The sequence below is a fragment of the Thunnus albacares genome, chromosome 15, assembly GCF_914725855.1.
Source record: "Thunnus albacares chromosome 15, fThuAlb1.1, whole genome shotgun sequence".
Classification (NCBI taxonomy): domain Eukaryota; kingdom Metazoa; phylum Chordata; class Actinopteri; order Scombriformes; family Scombridae; genus Thunnus; species Thunnus albacares.
This window is the reverse complement of record NC_058120.1, coordinates 8,851,306-8,869,643: the sequence shown is the minus strand read 5'-3', so window position 1 is coordinate 8,869,643 and position 18,338 is coordinate 8,851,306. Positions and strand designations below refer to the sequence as shown.

Below are 18,338 nucleotides of genomic sequence, written 5' to 3'. Positions count from 1 at the left end.
GTGATTTTGAGATTAAGATACATATCTAAGTACTGACTATGCTAGGTTGAAAGCCCAGGACTGTCCTTTCTTCCACAGTGTCAGGGGGTAGCCTACCTTTCCATTTGCTGTCAGTTCTGTCAGGAATTCATCCACATTTTCCAGAGCATTGCCCTCCTCGAGGCGCTCAAACACAAGGTCGATCTGGGCTGTGTCATTCGAGGCCCCCGAGCTCAGTGTCAACTGTGCCACCTGAGTCGGAGTGAGCACTGACAACGTTTCGGCCTACGAAAGGGAAGCGATATGAAATCAAACAGCAGAAATAGCTGAACCATTGGTAGACACTTCAGTTTGGGCGAAGAATACTTCGACCGCAGTCGGCACTTACAATGGAGAAGTTGGGGTTGAGGGCTTGCAAATCCTGCAGGGTTGCGAAGCCAGAGAAGTTGCCGAGGTTTGCCTGTAGCCACTCTTTACTGCCTCCGGTAAATGAGACACAGCCAGGATCTGCAAAGAAGACGGAAACGTAGACGTTGGCGGGGTATTACCAGCACATTGTGTCAAGGCTTTAGCGAACTGAGCTTGAGCGCGTGCCTTTACCTGATGAGTCGTTCCGTGAAAGGAACGGTTTGATGAAATGAGTGAAGACTGCTCGCTGTCCTTCTCTGTCCATTGATGCCCTTTGGCTGCCGAATGCCTGGATGCTAAGATTTGAGAGAAGGCTTTTAACATCTGAACAACTACAACACTGCAGGTTCCTCTGCAATCTTGTTCCACACTGGAGCAATATGTCATGTATTTGCTTACACAGTGTGGTACGTTTGGCAGCTGAAGTCCTTGGAGCTGAGGCAGAGTAGGAAGTTGGTGGATGGAGAGGCCAAAAACGGACGAAGGTTTGTCTTGAACCAGCTGCTGACGAAGTCATCACTCTGCAGTTGTGCCTGGCTGAAGTTGGCAATTCTCACCTCTCCAAGAGCCTCAAGAGCATGTGATAAGGATGAGTTGCTGCTGCTGGGGGCCTAGAATTGGGAAGATCATTTTGTTTGACACACAATTCACACAGGGGAACGCCGTTGTGCTCAAATTGTGGTTTTGGATTTACCGTGGTGGCGAATGACGCAAGAGCCTGGTCGAGTGCAGTAGAAGCCTTTTGGAAGAAAAGCTTCCAGACCTCTACGGGGTATGTACTTTGTCTTTCCAGTGAGCAGTTCATCAGTGCGACCAAGTTGCTGGATGTCAGATGCGTAGCCTTAGAAAAGGAGAAAGAAAGCGACATCTCTCAGAACGTATGGAGATTTGTCTCAGGACGGCAATGTAGCAAAGGCCAAATCTCTCTCTGCCGTTCACGGCTTGCATAAAACAGTCTTACCGAGGAACAGGCATGCTCAGTGATGGTGAAATTGCACAGGGCTTCAGAGGAATTGCCGATTGCCTGGCTTTGTTCAAGTTGCCAGCTAGGAAAAACAATAAAAAGGAAACCATTGTCACCTCAGCTAGATTGTGTAAAAGAAATTCACCTACGCAAACTCCGCGCTGAACAAAACGGTAATTCACCCACCTCTCCACTCCAGCACAGATCAGGTCCTCTGTGAAAAGACAATATTCGTGCGTGAGATATTGTACCTTCAGAATGCCATTTTGTCATCCAGCTTGATATTTCTCGTATGTTACAGACTTACCATTGACCGGGGTCTCCTTGCACTGGAGAAAGGCAAAGCACAAATGTTAGTCCAGTGGCAACGGCTACTTTAAGTGAAAACACCTCAACACAGCCTCCTCAACAGATTTAATGTGCCAAATTCCTTCTGTCTAGATTGCCATCGAAACTGTAACATCCATGTAACGTAGCCATAGAAATGAACTTACCGGGAAGGAATCTGGAGCCGAGCAACCTGTTTGAGAAAAAATGGAAAAGGAAACATGGCATCAATACAGAGTCATTACAGCAGTGCTAATCCTATTTTTCTGAAAAACTTTGTCAGCAGAGCGTTTTGTCACGTACGTTTGAATGTCTCCTGGAGTGCCTCAATGCTTGATGTCACGCCCTGTGAAATGTGCAGTGGCAGGGATTTCACACTTTGCCGAAGTCCAGTCAGTCTGAAGGAAGAAAACAGAAATTATTGTGACTTGTCTGGAGCCACAGTTTTATATGAAGCATCCCCAAAATGTCTATCTAGGGACCTCAAACCATATCATCTCTTACATAGCTGCGTAGGATGCACAGCTGATGTCACGGGGGATCACCGCCAAAATGCCAGGACGAAGGCTCGCCATCACAGGAGCCAAATTGACCTGGAACCACCGCTCAAAGTCTTCAGGCTCAAAGACTTCAAATTCCGGAGCAAGGGCCGTCAAGGTCAGATTCAGGATGGTGTCTCGTACCTCTGGATTTCTTATGATGGTGATGTTTCTCTGGAAAATAAAAGGGATTCATCTTTCAGTTCAGGAGGACATTTTACCCTTCTGAAATCATTGTAGAAATGAGCGCAAGCTTGGTGACACACCTTTGCACATTAAGTGTATCAGCGCAGCGGTATGTCTCAAGGCATCATAGGCACCGATTCATTCAACACATTTATCAGAAACTTATCATTTTCAGTCCAATCTTGGCCCCGTATTAGCTTACGCAAAAATTCCTGGAGCCCAGGACAAGATTTACACGGCTTACTTGTCATCCAACTTCATAGGAAAATATGGCAATCTCAAAGTTAAGCATTCACCTGCTTGCTGATGTTTGTAAAAGCCTGGAAAAACTGATTGAGCAGCTCGTTATCAGGGGACTCTGTCAAGCTCCTGAACACCTTCCTTACGATGGCCTCGTCCTCCAAAGCGCCGCTGTCTGGATCTAGGATCAACTCAGCCTTCTGCTTTGCTGAGAGGGATTCCACAAGTGCCACCTGATGACACAAACAAAGCAGATATAGGGATTGCTTTCGTCTTTGACATGGCAAATCCACCCCTGTGTGCAGGCGTTCCAAGTTCTGAATAGCGTGCTGCTGTTTTCAGGGAAGAACGGTAGTGAAATGTAAGACTTACCACAGAGAGGTTGAAGACTTTGAGGTCAGAGTAGGTTGTGTACTCGGAAAATGGACCAAAGTTTTCTTCGAGCCACTCGGCATCACTCTCAATTCCCTGCCGGCAATCTAAGACATGTAGATCAACGTTAGCATAGGTGCAGTTTAGCAAGTCTTATTTTTCATAAATACACATGGGACAAGTCAAGTTCCAATCTCATTCTCTGCACCATTCAAGCATATTTTTGTCACACTTTCAAATCCACGGACAAGCCCGCAGAAGCAACACCACGGCACAGTTTACTGTGTCAGCCCTACCTGGCCCGGTGATGACACTGGCAGATTTCCTCAGGTAGCCCAGGAGAACGTATGTGATTCCTTGTCGTCTATGCACCGGTATTGCAGGGAAAGCTCTGGCCATCCCTCTCACACTGCCAAGGGTGAAAAAAACAATACATTTTTACCCAGCCTCCCATTTACATGTAGTACTTTGGAGCATTGCAGTCTCCTTTGTCTTTGAAATGCTACTCACACGACGTGGTAATTTGTGCAGGTTATGTCTGATGTTGCACTGTTGAGCATCGTTGGAGTGAAACTTGGGAGGACGGCAACCAGTTTCAGGTGGAACCAATTGAACCAGTCGCCTTCCTCGAAGTTCGTGAAATAGGGACTGATGATGACGAAGGTCCTATTCATTATGCGATCTCTCACAACAGGTTGGAAATCAGGGACCTGTCAAAGTGCGACACGAGAGGATTTAAACACTCCACAATTTACATGTTGCAAATACACCCTGCATAATTAGCAACTTGGCAAAAATGCTAGAAAGGATGTGATGAAATATTTGATAGGAATGAGTCCCCTACAAGTGATTTTGAGATTAAGATACATATCTAAGTACTGACTATGCTAGGTTGAAAGCCCAGGACTGTCCTTTCTTCCACAGTGTCAGGGGGTAGCCTACCTTTCCATTTGCTGTCAGTTCTGTCAGGAATTCATCCACATTTTCCAGAGCATTGCCCTCCTCGAGGCGCTCAAACACAAGGTCGATCTGGGCTGTGTCATTCGAGGCCCCCGAGCTCAGTGTCAACTGTGCCACCTGAGTCGGAGTGAGCACTGACAACGTTTCGGCCTACGAAAGGGAAGCGATATGAAATCAAACAGCAGAAATAGCTGAACCATTGGTAGACACTTCAGTTTGGGCGAAGAATACTTCGACCGCAGTCGGCACTTACAATGGAGAAGTTGGGGTTGAGGGCTTGCAAATCCTGCAGGGTTGCGAAGCCAGAGAAGTTGCCGAGGTTTGCCTGTAGCCACTCTTTACTGCCTCCGGTAAATGAGACACAGCCAGGATCTGCAAAGAAGACGGAAACGTAGACGTTGGCGGGGTATTACCAGCACATTGTGTCAAGGCTTTAGCGAACTGAGCTTGAGCACGTGCCTTTACCTGATGAGTCGTTCCGTGAAAGGAACGGTTTGATGAAATGAGTGAAGACTGCTCGCTGTCCTTCTCTGTCCATTGATGCCCTTTGGCTGCCGAATGCCTGGATGCTAAGATTTGAGAGAAGGCTTTTAACATCTGAACAACTACAACACTGCAGGTTCCTCTGCAATCTTGTTCCACACTGGAGCAATATGTCATGTATTTGCTTACACAGTGTGGTACGTTTGGCAGCTGAAGTCCTTGGAGCTGAGGCAGAGTAGGAAGTTGGTGGATGGAGAGGCCAAAAACGGACGAAGGTTTGTCTTGAACCAGCTGCTGACGAAGTCATCACTCTGCAGTTGTGCCTGGCTGAAGTTGGCAATTCTCACCTCTCCAAGAGCCTCAAGAGCATGTGATAAGGATGAGTTGCTGCTGCTGGGGGCCTAGAATTGGGAAGATCATTTTGTTTGACACACAATTCACACAGGGGAACGCCGTTGTGCTCAAATTGTGGTTTTGGATTTACCGTGGTGGCGAATGACGCAAGAGCCTGGTCGAGTGCAGTAGAAGCCTTTTGGAAGAAAAGCTTCCAGACCTCTACGGGGTATGTACTTTGTCTTTCCAGTGAGCAGTTCATCAGTGCGACCAAGTTGCTGGATGTCAGATGCGTAGCCTTAGAAAAGGAGAAAGAAAGCGACATCTCTCAGAACGTATGGAGATTTGTCTCAGGACGGCAATGTAGCAAAGGCCAAATCTCTCTCTGCCGTTCACGGCTTGCATAAAACAGTCTTACCGAGGAACAGGCATGCTCAGTGATGGTGAAATTGCACAGGGCTTCAGAGGAATTGCCGATTGCCTGGCTTTGTTCAAGTTGCCAGCTAGGAAAAACAATAAAAAGGAAACCATTGTCACCTCAGCTAGATTGTGTAAAAGAAATTCACCTACGCAAACTCCGCGCTGAACAAAACGGTAATTCACCCACCTCTCCACTCCAGCACAGATCAGGTCCTCTGTGAAAAGACAATATTCGTGCGTGAGATATTGTACCTTCAGAATGCCATTTTGTCATCCAGCTTGATATTTCTCGTATGTTACAGACTTACCATTGACCGGGGTCTCCTTGCACTGGAGAAAGGCAAAGCACAAATGTTAGTCCAGTGGCAACGGCTACTTTAAGTGAAAACACCTCAACACAGCCTCCTCAACAGATTTAATGTGCCAAATTCCTTCTGTCTAGATTGCCATCGAAACTGTAACATCCATGTAACGTAGCCATAGAAATGAACTTACCGGGAAGGAATCTGGAGCCGAGCAACCTGTTTGAGAAAAAATGGAAAAGGAAACATGGCATCAATACAGAGTCATTACAGCAGTGCTAATCCTATTTTTCTGAAAAACTTTGTCAGCAGAGCGTTTTGTCACGTACGTTTGAATGTCTCCTGGAGTGCCTCAATGCTTGATGTCACGCCCTGTGAAATGTGCAGTGGCAGGGATTTCACACTTTGCCAAAGTCCAGTCAGTCTGAAGGAAGAAAACAGAAATTATTGTGACTTGTCTGGAGCCACAGTTTTATATGATGCATCCCCAAAATGTCTATCTGGGGACCTCAAACCATATCATCTCTTACATAGCTGCGTAGGATGCACAGCTGATGTCACGGGGGATCACCGCCAAAATGCCAGGACGAAGGCTCGCCATCACAGGAACCAAATTGACCTGGAACCACCGCTCAAAGTCTTCAGGCTCAAAGACTTCAAATTCCGGAGCAAGGGCCGTCAAGGTCAGATTCAGGATGGTGTCTCGTACCTCTGGATTTCTTATGATGGTGATGTTTCTCTGGAAAATAAAAGGGATTCATCTTTCAGTTCAGGAGGACATTTTACCCTTCTGAAATCATTGTAGAAATGAGCGCAAGCTTGGTGACACACCTTTGCACATTAAGTGTATCAGCGCAGCGGTATGTCTCAAGGCATCATAGGCACCGATTCATTCAACACATTTATCAGAAACTTATCATTTTCAGTCCAATCTTGGCCCCGTATTAGCTTACGCAAAAATTCCTGGAGCCCAGGACAAGATTTACATGGCTTACTTGTCATCCAACTTCATAGGAAAATATGGCAATCTCAAAGTTAAGCATTCACCTGCTTGCTGATGTTTGTAAAAGCCTGGAAAAACTGATTGAGCAGCTCGTTATCAGGGGCCTCTGTCAAGCTCCTGAACACCTTCCTTACGATGGCCTCGTCCTCCAAAGCGCCGCTGTCTGGATCTAGGATCAACTCAGCCTTCTGCTTTGCTGAGAGGGATTCCACAAGTGCCACCTGATGACACAAACAAAGCAGATATAGGGATTGCTTTCGTCTTTGACATGGCAAATCCACCCCTGTGTGCAGGCGTTCCAAGTTCTGAATAGCGTGCTGCTGTTTTCAGGGAAGAACGGTAGTGAAATGTAAGACTTACCACAGAGAGGTTGAAGACTTTGAGGTCAGAGTAGGTTGTGTACTCGGAAAATGGACCAAAGTTTTCTTCGAGCCACTCGGCATCACTCTCAATTCCCTGCCGGCAATCTAAGACATGTAGATCAACGTTAGCATAGGTGCAGTTTAGCAAGTCTTATTTTTCATAAATACACATGGGACAAGTCAAGTTCCAATCTCATTCTCTGCGCCATTCAAGCATATTTTTGTCACACTTTCAAATCCACGGACAAGCCCGCAGAGGCAACACCACGGCACAGTTTACTGTGTCAGCCCTACCTGGCCCGGTGATGACACTGGCAGATTTCCTCAGGTAGCCCAGGAGAACGTATGTGATTCCTTGTCGTCTATGCACCGGTATTGCAGGGAAAGCTCTGGCCATCCCTCTCACACTGCCAAGGGTGAAAAAAACAATACATTTTTACCCAGCCTCCCATTTACATGTAGTACTTTGGAGCATTGCAGTCTCCTTTGTCTTTGAAATGCTACTCACACGACGTGGTAATTTGTGCAGGTTATGTCTGATGTTGCACTGTTGAGCATCGTTGGAGTGAAACTTGGGAGGACGGCAACCAGTTTCAGGTGGAACCAATTGAACCAGTCGCCTTCCTCGAAGTTCGTGAAATAGGGACTGATGATGACGAAGGTCCTATTCATTATGCGATCTCTCACAACAGGTTGGAAATCAGGGACCTGTCAAAGTGCGACACGAGAGGATTTAAACATTCCACAATTTACATGTTGCAAATACACCCTGCATAATTAGCAACTTGGCAAAAATGCTAGAAAGGATGTGATGAAATATTTGATAGGAATGAGTCCCCTACAAGTGATTTTGAGATTAAGATACATATCTAAGTACTGACTATGCTAGGTTGAAAGCCCAGGACTGTCCTTTCTTCCACAGTGTCAGGGGGTAGCCTACCTTTCCATTTGCTGTCAGTTCTGTCAGGAATTCATCCACATTTTCCAGAGCATTGCCCTCCTCGAGGCGCTCAAACACAAGGTCGATCTGGGCTGTGTCATTCGAGGCCCCCGAGCTCAGTGTCAACTGTGCCACCTGAGTCGGAGTGAGCACTGACAACGTTTCGGCCTACGAAAGGGAAGCGATATGAAATCAAACAGCAGAAATAGCTGAACCATTGGTAGACACTTCAGTTTGGGCGAAGAATACTTCGACCGCAGTCGGCACTTACAATGGAGAAGTTGGGGTTGAGGGCTTGCAAATCCTGCAGGGTTGCGAAGCCAGAGAAGTTGCCGAGGTTTGCCTGTAGCCACTCTTTACTGCCTCCGGTAAATGAGACACAGCCAGGATCTGCAAAGAAGACGGAAACGTAGACGTTGGCGGGGTATTACCAGCACATTGTGTCAAGGCTTTAGCGAACTGAGCTTGAGCGCGTGCCTTTACCTGATGAGTCGTTCCGTGAAAGGAACGGTTTGATGAAATGAGTGAAGACTGCTCGCTGTCCTTCTCTGTCCATTGATGCCCTTTGGCTGCCGAATGCCTGGATGCTAAGATTTGAGAGAAGGCTTTTAACATCTGAACAACTACAACACTGCAGGTTCCTCTGCAATCTTGTTCCACACTGGAGCAATATGTCATGTATTTGCTTACACAGTGTGGTACGTTTGGCAGCTGAAGTCCTTGGAGCTGAGGCAGAGTAGGAAGTTGGTGGATGGAGAGGCCAAAAACGGACGAAGGTTTGTCTTGAACCAGCTGCTGACGAAGTCATCACTCTGCAGTTGTGCCTGGCTGAAGTTGGCAATTCTCACCTCTCCAAGAGCCTCAAGAGCATGTGATAAGGATGAGTTGCTGCTGCTGGGGGCCTAGAATTGGGAAGATCATTTTGTTTGACACACAATTCACACAGGGGAATGCCGTTGTGCTCAAATTGTGGTTTTGGATTTACCGTGGTGGCGAATGACGCAAGAGCCTGGTCGAGTGCAGTAGAAGCCTTTTGGAAGAAAAGCTTCCAGACCTCTACGGGGTATGTACTTTGTCTTTCCAGTGAGCAGTTCATCAGTGCGACCAAGTTGCTGGATGTCAGATGCGTAGCCTTAGAAAAAGAGAAAGAAAGCGACATCTCTCAGAACGTATGGAGATTTGTCTCAGGACGGCAATGTAGCAAAGGCCAAATCTCTCTCTGCCGTTCACGGCTTGCATAAAACAGTCTTACCGAGGAACAGGCATGCTCAGTGATGGTGAAATTGCACAGGGCTTCAGAGGAATTGCCGATTGCCTGGCTTTGTTCAAGTTGCCAGCTAGGAAAAACAATAAAAAGGAAACCATTGTCACCTCAGCTAGATTGTGTAAAAGAAATTCACCTACGCAAACTCCGCGCTGAACAAAACGGTAATTCACCCACCTCTCCACTCCAGCACAGATCAGGTCCTCTGTGAAAAGACAATATTCGTGCGTGAGATATTGTACCTTCAGAATGCCATTTTGTCATCCAGCTTGATATTTCTCGTATGTTACAGACTTACCATTGACCGGGGTCTCCTTGCACTGGAGAAAGGCAAAGCACAAATGTTAGTCCAGTGGCAACGGCTACTTTAAGTGAAAACACCTCAACACAGCCTCCTCAACAGATTTAATGTGCCAAATTCCTTCTGTCTAGATTGCCATCGAAACTGTAACATCCATGTAACGTAGCCATAGAAATGAACTTACCGGGAAGGAATCTGGAGCCGAGCAACCTGTTTGAGAAAAAATGGAAAAGGAAACATGGCATCAATACAGAGTCATTACAGTAGTGCTAATCCTATTTTTCTGAAAAACTTTGTCAGCAGAGCGTTTTGTCACGTACGTTTGAATGTCTCCTGGAGTGCCTCAATGCTTGATGTCACGCCCTGTGAAATGTGCAGTGGCAGGGATTTCACACTTTGCCAAAGTCCAGTCAGTCTGAAGGAAGAAAACAGAAATTATTGTGACTTGTCTGGAGCCACAGTTTTATATGATGCATCCCCAAAATGTCTATCTGGGGACCTCAAACCATATCATCTCTTACATAGCTGCGTAGGATGCACAGCTGATGTCACGGGGGATCACCGCCAAAATGCCAGGACGAAGGCTCGCCATCACAGGAACCAAATTGACCTGGAACCACCGCTCAAAGTCTTCAGGCTCAAAGACTTCAAATTCCGGAGCAAGGGCCGTCAAGGTCAGATTCAGGATGGTGTCTCGTACCTCTGGATTTCTTATGATGGTGATGTTTCTCTGGAAAATAAAAGGGATTCATCTTTCAGTTCAGGAGGACATTTTACCCTTCTGAAATCATTGTAGAAATGAGCGCAAGCTTGGTGACACACCTTTGCACATTAAGTGTATCAGCGCAGCGGTATGTCTCAAGGCATCATAGGCACCGATTCATTCAACACATTTATCAGAAACTTATCATTTTCAGTCCAATCTTGGCCCCGTATTAGCTTACGCAAAAATTCCTGGAGCCCAGGACAAGATTTACATGGCTTACTTGTCATCCAACTTCATAGGAAAATATGGCAATCTCAAAGTTAAGCATTCACCTGCTTGCTGATGTTTGTAAAAGCCTGGAAAAACTGATTGAGCAGCTCGTTATCAGGGGCCTCTGTCAAGCTCCTGAACACCTTCCTTACGATGGCCTCGTCCTCCAAAGCGCCGCTGTCTGGATCTAGGATCAACTCAGCCTTCTGCTTTGCTGAGAGGGATTCCACAAGTGCCACCTGATGACACAAACAAAGCAGATATAGGGATTGCTTTCGTCTTTGACATGGCAAATCCACCCCTGTGTGCAGGCGTTCCAAGTTCTGAATAGCGTGCTGCTGTTTTCAGGGAAGAACGGTAGTGAAATGTAAGACTTACCACAGAGAGGTTGAAGACTTTGAGGTCAGAGTAGGTTGTGTACTCGGAAAATGGACCAAAGTTTTCTTCGAGCCACTCGGCATCACTCTCAATTCCCTGCCGGCAATCTAAGACATGTAGATCAACGTTAGCATAGGTGCAGTTTAGCAAGTCTTATTTTTCATAAATACACATGGGACAAGTCAAGTTCCAATCTCATTCTCTGCGCCATTCAAGCATATTTTTGTCACACTTTCAAATCCACGGACAAGCCCGCAGAGGCAACACCACGGCACAGTTTACTGTGTCAGCCCTACCTGGCCCGGTGATGACACTGGCAGATTTCCTCAGGTAGCCCAGGAGAACGTATGTGATTCCTTGTCGTCTATGCACCGGTATTGCAGGGAAAGCTCTGGCCATCCCTCTCACACTGCCAAGGGTGAAAAAAACAATACATTTTTACCCAGCCTCCCATTTACATGTAGTACTTTGGAGCATTGCAGTCTCCTTTGTCTTTGAAATGCTACTCACACGACGTGGTAATTTGTGCAGGTTATGTCTGATGTTGCACTGTTGAGCATCGTTGGAGTGAAACTTGGGAGGACGGCAACCAGTTTCAGGTGGAACCAATTGAACCAGTCGCCTTCCTCGAAGTTCGTGAAATAGGGACTGATGATGACGAAGGTCCTATTCATTATGCGATCTCTCACAACAGGTTGGAAATCAGGGACCTGTCAAAGTGCGACACGAGAGGATTTAAACATTCCACAATTTACATGTTGCAAATACACCCTGCATAATTAGCAACTTGGCAAAAATGCTAGAAAGGATGTGATGAAATATTTGATAGGAATGAGTCCCCTACAAGTGATTTTGAGATTAAGATACATATCTAAGTACTGACTATGCTAGGTTGAAAGCCCAGGACTGTCCTTTCTTCCACAGTGTCAGGGGGTAGCCTACCTTTCCATTTGCTGTCAGTTCTGTCAGGAATTCATCCACATTTTCCAGAGCATTGCCCTCCTCGAGGCGCTCAAACACAAGGTCGATCTGGGCTGTGTCATTCGAGGCCCCCGAGCTCAGTGTCAACTGTGCCACCTGAGTCGGAGTGAGCACTGACAACGTTTCGGCCTACGAAAGGGAAGCGATATGAAATCAAACAGCAGAAATAGCTGAACCATTGGTAGACACTTCAGTTTGGGCGAAGAATACTTCGACCGCAGTCGGCACTTACAATGGAGAAGTTGGGGTTGAGGGCTTGCAAATCCTGCAGGGTTGCGAAGCCAGAGAAGTTGCCGAGGTTTGCCTGTAGCCACTCTTTACTGCCTCCGGTAAATGAGACACAGCCAGGATCTGCAAAGAAGACGGAAACGTAGACGTTGGCGGGGTATTACCAGCACATTGTGTCAAGGCTTTAGCGAACTGAGCTTGAGCGCGTGCCTTTACCTGATGAGTCGTTCCGTGAAAGGAACGGTTTGATGAAATGAGTGAAGACTGCTCGCTGTCCTTCTCTGTCCATTGATGCCCTTTGGCTGCCGAATGCCTGGATGCTAAGATTTGAGAGAAGGCTTTTAACATCTGAACAACTACAACACTGCAGGTTCCTCTGCAATCTTGTTCCACACTGGAGCAATATGTCATGTATTTGCTTACACAGTGTGGTACGTTTGGCAGCTGAAGTCCTTGGAGCTGAGGCAGAGTAGGAAGTTGGTGGATGGAGAGGCCAAAAACGGACGAAGGTTTGTCTTGAACCAGCTGCTGACGAAGTCATCACTCTGCAGTTGTGCCTGGCTGAAGTTGGCAATTCTCACCTCTCCAAGAGCCTCAAGAGCATGTGATAAGGATGAGTTGCTGCTGCTGGGGGCCTAGAATTGGGAAGATCATTTTGTTTGACACACAATTCACACAGGGGAATGCCGTTGTGCTCAAATTGTGGTTTTGGATTTACCGTGGTGGCGAATGACGCAAGAGCCTGGTCGAGTGCAGTAGAAGCCTTTTGGAAGAAAAGCTTCCAGACCTCTACGGGGTATGTACTTTGTCTTTCCAGTGAGCAGTTCATCAGTGCGACCAAGTTGCTGGATGTCAGATGCGTAGCCTTAGAAAAAGAGAAAGAAAGCGACATCTCTCAGAACGTATGGAGATTTGTCTCAGGACGGCAATGTAGCAAAGGCCAAATCTCTCTCTGCCGTTCACGGCTTGCATAAAACAGTCTTACCGAGGAACAGGCATGCTCAGTGATGGTGAAATTGCACAGGGCTTCAGAGGAATTGCCGATTGCCTGGCTTTGTTCAAGTTGCCAGCTAGGAAAAACAATAAAAAGGAAACCATTGTCACCTCAGCTAGATTGTGTAAAAGAAATTCACCTACGCAAACTCCGCGCTGAACAAAACGGTAATTCACCCACCTCTCCACTCCAGCACAGATCAGGTCCTCTGTGAAAAGACAATATTCGTGCGTGAGATATTGTACCTTCAGAATGCCATTTTGTCATCCAGCTTGATATTTCTTGTATGTTACAGACTTACCATTGACCGGGGTCTCCTTGCACTGGAGAAAGGCAAAGCACAAATGTTAGTCCAGTGGCAACGGCTACTTTAAGTGAAAACACCTCAACACAGCCTCCTCAACAGATTTAATGTGCCAAATTCCTTCTGTCTAGATTGCCATCGAAACTGTAACATCCATGTAACGTAGCCATAGAAATGAACTTACCGGGAAGGAATCTGGAGCCGAGCAACCTGTTTGAGAAAAAATGGAAAAGGAAACATGGCATCAATACAGAGTCATTACAGTAGTGCTAATCCTATTTTTCTGAAAAACTTTGTCAGCAGAGCGTTTTGTCACGTACGTTTGAATGTCTCCTGGAGTGCCTCAATGCTTGATGTCACGCCCTGTGAAATGTGCAGTGGCAGGGATTTCACACTTTGCCAAAGTCCAGTCAGTCTGAAGGAAGAAAACAGAAATTATTGTGACTTGTCTGGAGCCACAGTTTTATATGATGCATCCCCAAAATGTCTATCTGGGGACCTCAAACCATATCATCTCTTACATAGCTGCGTAGGATGCACAGCTGATGTCACGGGGGATCACCGCCAAAATGCCAGGACGAAGGCTCGCCATCACAGGAACCAAATTGACCTGGAACCACCGCTCAAAGTCTTCAGGCTCAAAGACTTCAAATTCCGGAGCAAGGGCCGTCAAGGTCAGATTCAGGATGGTGTCTCGTACCTCTGGATTTCTTATGATGGTGATGTTTCTCTGGAAAATAAAAGGGATTCATCTTTCAGTTCAGGAGGACATTTTACCCTTCTGAAATCATTGTAGAAATGAGCGCAAGCTTGGTGACACACCTTTGCACATTAAGTGTATCAGCGCAGCGGTATGTCTCAAGGCATCATAGGCACCGATTCATTCAACACATTTATCAGAAACTTATCATTTTCAGTCCAATCTTGGCCCCGTATTAGCTTACGCAAAAATTCCTGGAGCCCAGGACAAGATTTACATGGCTTACTTGTCATCCAACTTCATAGGAAAATATGGCAATCTCAAAGTTAAGCATTCACCTGCTTGCTGATGTTTGTAAAAGCCTGGAAAAACTGATTGAGCAGCTCGTTATCAGGGGACTCTGTCAAGCTCCTGAACACCTTCCTTACGATGGCCTCGTCCTCCAAAGCGCCGCTGTCTGGATCTAGGATCAACTCAGCCTTCTGCTTTGCTGAGAGGGATTCCACAAGTGCCACCTGATGACACAAACAAAGCAGATATAGGGATTGCTTTCGTCTTTGACATGGCAAATCCACCCCTGTGTGCAGGCGTTCCAAGTTCTGAATAGCGTGCTGCTGTTTTCAGGGAAGAACGGTAGTGAAATGTAAGACTTACCACAGAGAGGTTGAAGACTTTGAGGTCAGAGTAGGTTGTGTACTCGGAAAATGGACCAAAGTTTTCTTCGAGCCACTCGGCATCACTCTCAATTCCCTGCCGGCAATCTAAGACATGTAGATCAACGTTAGCATAGGTGCAGTTTAGCAAGTCTTATTTTTCATAAATACACATGGGACAAGTCAAGTTCCAATCTCATTCTCTGCGCCATTCAAGCATATTTTTGTCACACTTTCAAATCCACGGACAAGCCCGCAGAAGCAACACCACGGCACAGTTTACTGTGTCAGCCCTACCTGGCCCGGTGATGACACTGGCAGATTTCCTCAGGTAGCCCAGGAGAACGTATGTGATTCCTTGTCGTCTATGCACCGGTATTGCAGGGAAAGCTCTGGCCATCCCTCTCACACTGCCAAGGGTGAAAAAAACAATACATTTTTACCCGGCCTCCCATTTACATGTAGTACTTTGGAGCATTGCAGTCTCCTTTGTCTTTGAAATGCTACTCACACGACGTGGTAATTTGTGCAGGTTATGTCTGATGTTGCACTGTTGAGCATCGTTGGAGTGAAACTTGGGAGGACGGCAACCAGTTTCAGGTGGAACCAATTGAACCAGTCGCCTTCCTCGAAGTTCGTGAAATAGGGACTGATGATGACGAAGGTCCTATTCATTATGCGATCTCTCACAACAGGTTGGAAATCAGGGACCTGTCAAAGTGCGACACGAGAGGATTTAAACACTCCACAATTTACATGTTGCAAATACACCCTGCATAATTAGCAACTTGGCAAAAATGCTAGAAAGGATGTGATGAAATATTTGATAGGAATGAGTCCCCTACAAGTGATTTTGAGATTAAGATACATATCTAAGTACTGACTATGCTAGGTTGAAAGCCCAGGACTGTCCTTTCTTCCACAGTGTCAGGGGGTAGCCTACCTTTCCATTTGCTGTCAGTTCTGTCAGGAATTCATCCACATTTTCCAGAGCATTGCCCTCCTCGAGGCGCTCAAACACAAGGTCGATCTGGGCTGTGTCATTCGAGGCCCCCGAGCTCAGTGTCAACTGTGCCACCTGAGTCGGAGTGAGCACTGACAACGTTTCGGCCTACGAAAGGGAAGCGATATGAAATCAAACAGCAGAAATAGCTGAACCATTGGTAGACACTTCAGTTTGGGCGAAGAATACTTCGACCGCAGTCGGCACTTACAATGGAGAAGTTGGGGTTGAGGGCTTGCAAATCCTGCAGGGTTGCGAAGCCAGAGAAGTTGCCGAGGTTTGCCTGTAGCCACTCTTTACTGCCTCCGGTAAATGAGACACAGCCAGGATCTGCAAAGAAGACGGAAACGTAGACGTTGGCGGGGTATTACCAGCACATTGTGTCAAGGCTTTAGCGAACTGAGCTTGAGCGCGTGCCTTTACCTGATGAGTCGTTCCGTGAAAGGAACGGTTTGATGAAATGAGTGAAGACTGCTCGCTGTCCTTCTCTGTCCATTGATGCCCTTTGGCTGCCGAATGCCTGGATGCTAAGATTTGAGAGAAGGCTTTTAACATCTGAACAACTACAACACTGCAGGTTCCTCTGCAATCTTGTTCCACACTGGAGCAATATGTCATGTATTTGCTTACACAGTGTGGTACGTTTGGCAGCTGAAGTCCTTGGAGCTGAGGCAGAGTAGGAAGTTGGTGGATGGAGAGGCCAAAAACGGACGAAGGTTTGTCTTGAACCAGCTGCTGACGAAGTCATCACTCTGCAGTTGTGCCTGGCTGAAGTTGGCAATTCTCACCTCTCCAAGAGCCTCAAGAGCATGTGATAAGGATGAGTTGCTGCTGCTGGGGGCCTAGAATTGGGAAGATCATTTTGTTTGACACACAATTCACACAGGGGAACGCCGTTGTGCTCAAATTGTGGTTTTGGATTTACCGTGGTGGCGAATGACGCAAGAGCCTGGTCGAGTGCAGTAGAAGCCTTTTGGAAGAAAAGCTTCCAGACCTCTACGGGGTATGTACTTTGTCTTTCCAGTGAGCAGTTCATCAGTGCGACCAAGTTGCTGGATGTCAGATGCGTAGCCTTAGAAAAAGAGAAAGAAAGCGACATCTCTCAGAACGTATGGAGATTTGTCTCAGGACGGCAATGTAGCAAAGGCCAAATCTCTCTCTGCCGTTCACGGCTTGCATAAAACAGTCTTACCGAGGAACAGGCATGCTCAGTGATGGTGAAATTGCACAGGGCTTCAGAGGAATTGCCGATTGCCTGGCTTTGTTCAAGTTGCCAGCTAGGAAAAACAATAAAAAGGAAACCATTGTCACCTCAGCTAGATTGTGTAAAAGAAATTCACCTACGCAAACTCCGCGCTGAACAAAACGGTAATTCACCCACCTCTCCACTCCAGCACAGATCAGGTCCTCTGTGAAAAGACAATATTCGTGCGTGAGATATTGTACCTTCAGAATGCCATTTTGTCATCCAGCTTGATATTTCTTGTATGTTACAGACTTACCATTGACCGGGGTCTCCTTGCACTGGAGAAAGGCAAAGCACAAATGTTAGTCCAGTGGCAACGGCTACTTTAAGTGAAAACACCTCAACACAGCCTCCTCAACAGATTTAATGTGCCAAATTCCTTCTGTCTAGATTGCCATCGAAACTGTAACATCCATGTAACGTAGCCATAGAAATGAACTTACCGGGAAGGAATCTGGAGCCGAGCAACCTGTTTGAGAAAAAATGGAAAAGGAAACATGGCATCAATACAGAGTCATTACAGTAGTGCTAATCCTATTTTTCTGAAAAACTTTGTCAGCAGAGCGTTTTGTCACGTACGTTTGAATGTCTCCTGGAGTGCCTCAATGCTTGATGTCACGCCCTGTGAAATGTGCAGTGGCAGGGATTTCACACTTTGCCAAAGTCCAGTCAGTCTGAAGGAAGAAAACAGAAATTATTGTGACTTGTCTGGAGCCACAGTTTTATATGATGCATCCCCAAAATGTCTATCTGGGGACCTCAAACCATATCATCTCTTACATAGCTGCGTAGGATGCACAGCTGATGTCACGGGGGATCACCGCCAAAATGCCAGGACGAAGGCTCGCCATCACAGGAACCAAATTGACCTGGAACCACCGCTCAAAGTCTTCAGGCTCAAAGACTTCAAATTCCGGAGCAAGGGCCGTCAAGGTCAGATTCAGGATGGTGTCTCGTACCTCTGGATTTCTTATGATGGTGATGTTTCTCTGGAAAATAAAAGGGATTCATCTTTCAGTTCAGGAGGACATTTTACCCTTCTGAAATCATTGTAGAAATGAGCGCAAGCTTGGTGACACACCTTTGCACATTAAGTGTATCAGCGCAGCGGTATGTCTCAAGGCATCATAGGCACCGATTCATTCAACACATTTATCAGAAACTTATCATTTTCAGTCCAATCTTGGCCCCGTATTAGCTTACGCAAAAATTCCTGGAGCCCAGGACAAGATTTACATGGCTTACTTGTCATCCAACTTCATAGGAAAATATGGCAATCTCAAAGTTAAGCATTCACCTGCTTGCTGATGTTTGTAAAAGCCTGGAAAAACTGATTGAGCAGCTCGTTATCAGGGGACTCTGTCAAGCTCCTGAACACCTTCCTTACGATGGCCTCGTCCTCCAAAGCGCCGCTGTCTGGATCTAGGATCAACTCAGCCTTCTGCTTTGCTGAGAGGGATTCCACAAGTGCCACCTGATGACACAAACAAAG

At 46.5% G+C, this 18,338-nt stretch overlaps 1 protein-coding gene across 1 annotated transcript in view; it reads right to left on the bottom strand.

The window, feature by feature from the left end:
• LOC122998534 overlaps nt 1–18,338 on the bottom strand; it is a 39,634-nt gene that overhangs the window by 5,559 nt on the left and 15,737 nt on the right. Inside the window, exons 63-134 of the mRNA XM_044375464.1 lie at nt 18,144–18,320; nt 17,627–17,835; nt 17,426–17,520; nt 17,290–17,315; nt 17,103–17,124; nt 16,982–17,009; nt 16,793–16,877; nt 16,526–16,672; nt 16,231–16,442; nt 16,024–16,127; nt 15,812–15,930; nt 15,541–15,708; nt 15,109–15,308; nt 14,895–15,007; nt 14,599–14,705; nt 14,283–14,459; nt 13,766–13,974; nt 13,565–13,659; nt 13,429–13,454; nt 13,242–13,263; nt 13,121–13,148; nt 12,932–13,016; nt 12,665–12,811; nt 12,370–12,581; nt 12,163–12,266; nt 11,951–12,069; nt 11,680–11,847; nt 11,248–11,447; nt 11,034–11,146; nt 10,738–10,844; nt 10,422–10,598; nt 9,905–10,113; nt 9,704–9,798; nt 9,568–9,593; nt 9,381–9,402; nt 9,260–9,287; nt 9,071–9,155; nt 8,804–8,950; nt 8,509–8,720; nt 8,302–8,405; nt 8,090–8,208; nt 7,819–7,986; nt 7,387–7,586; nt 7,173–7,285; nt 6,877–6,983; nt 6,561–6,737; nt 6,044–6,252; nt 5,843–5,937; nt 5,707–5,732; nt 5,520–5,541; nt 5,399–5,426; nt 5,210–5,294; nt 4,943–5,089; nt 4,648–4,859; nt 4,441–4,544; nt 4,229–4,347; nt 3,958–4,125; nt 3,526–3,725; nt 3,312–3,424; nt 3,016–3,122; nt 2,700–2,876; nt 2,183–2,391; nt 1,982–2,076; nt 1,846–1,871; nt 1,659–1,680; nt 1,538–1,565; nt 1,349–1,433; nt 1,082–1,228; nt 787–998; nt 580–683; nt 368–486; nt 97–264 (exon numbers count right to left, since the gene is read on the bottom strand). Coding sequence (XP_044231399.1) covers nt 97–264; nt 368–486; nt 580–683; nt 787–998; nt 1,082–1,228; nt 1,349–1,433; nt 1,538–1,565; nt 1,659–1,680; nt 1,846–1,871; nt 1,982–2,076; nt 2,183–2,391; nt 2,700–2,876; nt 3,016–3,122; nt 3,312–3,424; nt 3,526–3,725; nt 3,958–4,125; nt 4,229–4,347; nt 4,441–4,544; nt 4,648–4,859; nt 4,943–5,089; nt 5,210–5,294; nt 5,399–5,426; nt 5,520–5,541; nt 5,707–5,732; nt 5,843–5,937; nt 6,044–6,252; nt 6,561–6,737; nt 6,877–6,983; nt 7,173–7,285; nt 7,387–7,586; nt 7,819–7,986; nt 8,090–8,208; nt 8,302–8,405; nt 8,509–8,720; nt 8,804–8,950; nt 9,071–9,155; nt 9,260–9,287; nt 9,381–9,402; nt 9,568–9,593; nt 9,704–9,798; nt 9,905–10,113; nt 10,422–10,598; nt 10,738–10,844; nt 11,034–11,146; nt 11,248–11,447; nt 11,680–11,847; nt 11,951–12,069; nt 12,163–12,266; nt 12,370–12,581; nt 12,665–12,811; nt 12,932–13,016; nt 13,121–13,148; nt 13,242–13,263; nt 13,429–13,454; nt 13,565–13,659; nt 13,766–13,974; nt 14,283–14,459; nt 14,599–14,705; nt 14,895–15,007; nt 15,109–15,308; nt 15,541–15,708; nt 15,812–15,930; nt 16,024–16,127; nt 16,231–16,442; nt 16,526–16,672; nt 16,793–16,877; nt 16,982–17,009; nt 17,103–17,124; nt 17,290–17,315; nt 17,426–17,520; nt 17,627–17,835; nt 18,144–18,320 — 8,640 coding nt within the window. The remainder of the gene's footprint in view (nt 1–96; nt 265–367; nt 487–579; nt 684–786; nt 999–1,081; nt 1,229–1,348; nt 1,434–1,537; nt 1,566–1,658; nt 1,681–1,845; nt 1,872–1,981; nt 2,077–2,182; nt 2,392–2,699; nt 2,877–3,015; nt 3,123–3,311; nt 3,425–3,525; nt 3,726–3,957; nt 4,126–4,228; nt 4,348–4,440; nt 4,545–4,647; nt 4,860–4,942; nt 5,090–5,209; nt 5,295–5,398; nt 5,427–5,519; nt 5,542–5,706; nt 5,733–5,842; nt 5,938–6,043; nt 6,253–6,560; nt 6,738–6,876; nt 6,984–7,172; nt 7,286–7,386; nt 7,587–7,818; nt 7,987–8,089; nt 8,209–8,301; nt 8,406–8,508; nt 8,721–8,803; nt 8,951–9,070; nt 9,156–9,259; nt 9,288–9,380; nt 9,403–9,567; nt 9,594–9,703; nt 9,799–9,904; nt 10,114–10,421; nt 10,599–10,737; nt 10,845–11,033; nt 11,147–11,247; nt 11,448–11,679; nt 11,848–11,950; nt 12,070–12,162; nt 12,267–12,369; nt 12,582–12,664; nt 12,812–12,931; nt 13,017–13,120; nt 13,149–13,241; nt 13,264–13,428; nt 13,455–13,564; nt 13,660–13,765; nt 13,975–14,282; nt 14,460–14,598; nt 14,706–14,894; nt 15,008–15,108; nt 15,309–15,540; nt 15,709–15,811; nt 15,931–16,023; nt 16,128–16,230; nt 16,443–16,525; nt 16,673–16,792; nt 16,878–16,981; nt 17,010–17,102; nt 17,125–17,289; nt 17,316–17,425; nt 17,521–17,626; nt 17,836–18,143; nt 18,321–18,338) is intronic.